The 5,237-nt window shown below is 47.5% G+C and overlaps 1 protein-coding gene across 1 annotated transcript; it reads right to left on the bottom strand.

Moving 5' to 3' along the window:
• Positions 1-3,850: 3,850 nt before the first annotated feature.
• LOC113940884 lies at positions 3,851-4,945 on the bottom strand. Its single transcript, XM_027632031.1, has 2 exons — positions 4,750-4,945; positions 3,851-4,584 (listed from the first exon to the last, which is right to left on the bottom strand). Exons 1-2 carry the CDS (start codon positions 4,847-4,849, stop codon positions 3,851-3,853), a joined length of 834 nt encoding a protein of 277 aa, XP_027487832.1. The 5' UTR covers positions 4,850-4,945.
• Between the last annotated feature and the right edge of the window lie 292 nt (positions 4,946-5,237).

Raw genomic sequence — 5,237 nt, 5'->3', positions numbered from 1 at the left:
GACTGCTGTACTGCGATAATTATGGAAAAGTTGACATGTTAGTGCAGGAAAATAGGTAAAATATCTTTTTATTTCACCAATACACTCTTCTAACTCCTACTAGTGTTTAAAATCCTGATGTTCCCAGTGGAAGTGATGGCATGGAAAATTTTTCTTCTGCCTCATTTTTCCCTTGATCATCTGTGGATAATTAATGGCCACCTATTAACATTCCAACCCTTGTTAAAATAGGCCCTTTAATTTTTTATATTTTTGCCTGAGTTATAAAAAAGATTGTTCCTGCATAGTATAGTGGACTTGTCATAAACATTTAAGATATACCACAGTGTCATATTTTCTGGGCAGTATAATAGCATTGCATTTTTGTTTCCCAAGGACTATGACTTTATGGAAAGGCTAATTGATTGAAGTTGATTGATTCCATTCATCCTCCAACAGACTTCTCAGCAAAACAATTTCCCTTTAATTAAGTAATATGATGCAAATTACTTGGCAATTGGTTTAATAAAAATATATGACGCAAACTAACATGGGGAAAAAATCTTAAAAAATGCAGAATAATTCTCTGTGTAGAGCAGGTAATGGGGAGACTACTGAAAATGAGCTTAGAACAACAATAAAAAGTAAGATTTTATAGACTCTTTCAACATTTCTATTTTTGTAACAGTTAGATGGATGTATCCCTTGCTACCTCCCTCATTTACTAGCGTTAAAGATATTTGAGCTGTCCCTTTTTTCTCTCTTCTACCCAATTACTAATGTATTTTCTTAAATAATAATACAATCAGTTCTGATGTTAATGCTTTCTGGGGTAAATACACATACTTTTCTGATTTATTTTTTTGATCTATGTACATTTTTTGAGTTTCAAGTGAGAGAAGTTTTCCATTTCTTGTCCAAACCCTTGTACTAATACTCTTGTGCCCTGTTGCATGTATTATTGCTCATGTATATTTTGTAGAAAACCTGGGGGACAATATTAAGGCAAAATGTCCTCTACGTGCACTCCTCATCTCAAGTACTGCTTGTTTAAAATTTGTAGATTGTAGAGACTATCCAGTTGCAAAGATTCATAACACAGTATGTGGTAATTTTGGGGACATCCTTATGAAAATGTATCTCTTTGTAGCACATCTTTTCTCTATGTCCCAGTCTTCTGAGGAGTCATGTAAAGGTAGCTCCTATCTGTCATCTGTCCCTTTATGGTGTGGGTGAACCCTAGAAGTTATTGTTGCAGAAACAAGTATTTTTCCAGGGATCTCAACCCAGGGATACTCACAGGAGGAAAAGCTGTTTGGTAGTGCATGTGGACAAGATGCACAGAGAAAATGGAGTCGCTGCAAACTGATGAACTCCTGGAAAGTACTGAAAGGTTGCAAGAACATGAGCAAGACTGCAAGGACAGGGGAAGGTACCCAGAGAGTGTTACAAAAGGACTGAGTGGAGCAAACCTTGGTCAAACTCCTGCAACTCAGAGACAGAAAAATGTATGATTTTCACATAGGTTCTTGACTCTTTCTGAGAACACTGCTAGCTGTGTAAGAGCCCACCTTTATGGTTTCAAGGACTCAACATGTGTCTGAGGTAGCATCAAACAGTCTGATTTTACTGTGATTAGTTGCAGTTCTCATGTCTGCAAAATTAGCCCAACAACCTAAAAAGAACAATTGTTTTGGAGAGAGCTAGTATTTTTTCCAACTTTCTTTTAAGACAAAAATCTTTGACTGTCATTTTGTAGATATCATTTGTACTGACTTCAGCCAGCATCAGAAAAAAGTAAGCACAAATACAAAATTTTTTCTTTTGGTTTTAGTATTAAATTAAGTTTCTTTAGGAATCCTTTAAAAACACAAATACACCTCAACTCAGGCTGTGGCCAGAGTTTCAGATCTTATTTTAGTTTAATTTTCTTTACTGAAGCAAACCATCAGTCTTTCCTGGCAGGCAGTTCAACCCAACTAGAATATTTTCCATAGTGAGCTCCAGATACCCAGCATTCTAATGCATGCCTTTAAAGAAAGAAGAAATATCCAGAGTCCTGATGCATTCAATCAAAACAGCAAAAAAGTGATTTCCAACCAGCATTTTCCTCAACAGAGTAATGCAAGGGGAGAAGCAATAATTTCTTTCTGAAATCAGCAATGTCAGTCCTTGACACAAAGGAGGTTGGTGAAGAAAGGTTAGCTTTGGTGTCATCATGCCATTAGGTCTGAACGCCTCTGAGTGATCACTAGTACAACCTGCCATTCATAGGCCCCTGAGGATTTCTTTTTAAATGAAAGATTGCAAAAATCTCATTCCCTATTCCAGCACTGCACACGCGAAATACTTCCCTTCCCCCATCCATTGAATAAACTAATTGGAATAAGGTCCTTAATGGAGGGCAATGGCAATTCTGTGCAGGTGAGAAGGCATAAAACATTTGCCAGGCAACTATTTTTGACTGGTGTTCAATGAAATATTAATACACGACCTTCATGATTTTCTCTTTCCTTTAAATACCTCAGGGCACTGGAACCAAGGTATTTGAGAAACACTTCCGCTTCCTGGTGATCAGGGTTTAAAGAGAAATAAAAATGTATCTGTGCTCCTTGCATTTGTGACCAAAAAGCCTCCTCCAGACTGACTCTGGTCTTGGATACCAATGTCCTTTTGAAAGGATTTTAAAAGAAACTGAATATAAGAGACACATAACTTCTCTACATCTAAAAGCAAAATTTACCTATGGAGATTAAGAGATAAAAGGTTCTTACTTCAGCCACACACCTGCTGGATTGTTGCACTGACCTTTCCTGCCCAGCACCATTTGAGAAAGCTGTGTAAGGTCTAATAGACTGGAGCTACCTATTACCCACAGTTTGGTTGAATATAAACCTTAGTAAATGTTCTGTCATTTCCTGAATGTTGATTTATATTCTAGGGTGGAAAACCAGATATTTTAAGCAGAAATGATGTAGTAAGTTCCTACTCTTTTCTTTTTCAACCGATGCACAAGATCATGAATATTTTCATGTATAAAGCTACCTTAGTGTTCAAAGACAACATCTCTTCAACAATGTCAGAAATACCACAGATACCAAAGATGCCAGAGAGCATTGTACAAACACTCCTTGAGCCCTGGGCTCCTGTGAGGCCCTGGATGTGGTTGCCAGCATATTCTGCATTCTTCCCTCTCCCTTATCGGCCCTGTCCAATGCAGCCCCAGGGCAGCCCGGAGGAGCCCTGTCTGGGGCTGCGCTGGGGTGACCGGGGATATGGTGGGGTCACTGGGAGCAGCCTTCCAAAGCCCCAGAGCTGGAGGATGGTGGCCAGGCTGTGCTCAGGGCTGCTTTGGGCGTGGGGCCGTCTGCGCGAGTCCTGCACGGGACCCATGTGTCCTGGCTCCCACGCCAAAGGGCTGCTTCCCCAGGCGAAGGGGACAGGGGAGTGACCCTGCGTGAGTGCCTGCACCTCTGGCAGTGAGTCAGGCCCGGGGTGCCCTTTGGGTGCCCTTGGTGCCCTTTGGGTCTTGGTGGATCTGCTTGGTGCCGTTTGCTGGTGCCACCCCGCCCTCCCTCGCCATTCCATGCAGACACAGGCAGGTGTTGGAATAAAAATCTTTTATTCCGTAACCAGAAGAAAACTGTTAACTATATCTAGGTCTACATCTATCTCTGCATCTTGCCGACATCTCTATGTACATCTTCGCGACATAAACACCCTCCCTCCCTCCCTCCCACTGGGATAGATCCCCAAACGATCTATCCCTCCCACTGGCATAGATCCCCAAACGATCTATGCCTCAACCTGGGATAGGTCCCCAAACGACCTATCCCTCCCACAGGGATAGATCCCCAAACGATCTATCCCTTTAAGAGGCCTCAGCCAATCTTTCTGCCCCAGCCCCAGCTGCGGTGGCCTTGATCTTGCTGGCAGGCCCTGGTTCAGAGCCCCCCTTCCTCTTTGTCCCCCGCCTTTCCAGCTTGGTGTCGTGTGGGGACACGCTGCTCTGCGGTGGTGGCAGGCGTGTCCCCACGTGCTGCTGGGTGTCCTCCTCCATGGCGACATCACTGGCCAGCGAGAGGTCGCAGCCTCGGGGGGCGTCCTCCTCCATGCAGACATCACTGGCCAGCGAGAGGTCGCAGCCGCGGGCGGTGTCCTCCGCCATGGAGACGTCGCTGGCCAGCGAGAGGTCGCAGCCACGGGCGGTGTCCTCCTCCATGGCGACATCACTGGCCAGCGAGAGGTCGCAGCGGCGGGGGGAATCCTCCTCCATGGAGACGTCACTGGCCAGGCTGATGTTAAGCGCTGGGGTGACGTCCACATCCATGGGGGTGCTCCTGTGTGGGGGGCTGCCACTGCCCAGGGGTGTCCCGGAGGGGTTGGCTGAGCTGGCAGGGCTGCGCTGGCTGTGCCGCGCTGGTGGGACCGGGGCCACTGCTCTGCCCTGATGGTGGTAGGGCTGCAGTTGACCCCGGGGGGCACTTTGGTCTGCCCCAGCCAGCGGCTTCCCACTGCCCTGGGCCCCCCCCCGGGCAGTGTTTGATTGAAGAGCAACACCAGGGCTGCTTGCCAGTGGGGCTGGTGGAGGCAGGTTGGCTGAGCCTGTGAGAAAGAGCAAACCCTGGAAGTCACATCCCGAGCTGGGGCTGTCAGGTGCTGAGAGCACTGAGGAGGAGGAGGAGGAGGAGGGCGAGGTGCAGGGGAGGAAGGGCTGTGAATGTCCCCACCGTGCACCGCGGGGCTTTCGGGGTCAGGCTCTGTCCTCACCTTGGGTGCCAGAGGTTTGGGGGGAGCGGAAGAGCTGCACGAGCCGGGTCAGGGCTGCTCTCCAGCTCACAGAGCGGCGCCACAGAGCTGACAGGGCCATGGTCAGTCAGGCTCGGTGGCCGGTCGCTTCTGTTGACTGGACACAGGTCTGGATGCTCCTCTTGGAGCATCTCCAGGGATGGAATGTTTGGCCTGCCATTGTGTCATAGAGACAGCAGTAATGCTGGCGCTTCCCTTCTTCTGCCCCACCCCCAACAGCTTTGCCAGCTCTTCATGGGCAGAGGAAGGGTTAACCAAAGAGCTCGAATCCCATAACATCCTGCCTTGGAAGGGACCCACAAGGGTCGCCCAGTCCAACTCCTGGCCCCGTGCAGGACAGCACAGCCATCCCACCATGTGCCTGAGGGCGTTGTCCAAACGCTCCTTGAGCTCTGGCAGCCTTGGGGCCGTGACCACTGCCCTGGGCAGCCTGTTCCAGTGCCCGACCA

Source organism: Corapipo altera, unplaced genomic scaffold, assembly GCF_003945725.1.
Source record: "Corapipo altera isolate COAL_440 unplaced genomic scaffold, ASM394572v1 61416, whole genome shotgun sequence".
NCBI lineage: Eukaryota > Metazoa > Chordata > Aves > Passeriformes > Pipridae > Corapipo > Corapipo altera.
This window is presented reverse-complemented; position numbering and strand designations above follow the sequence as displayed.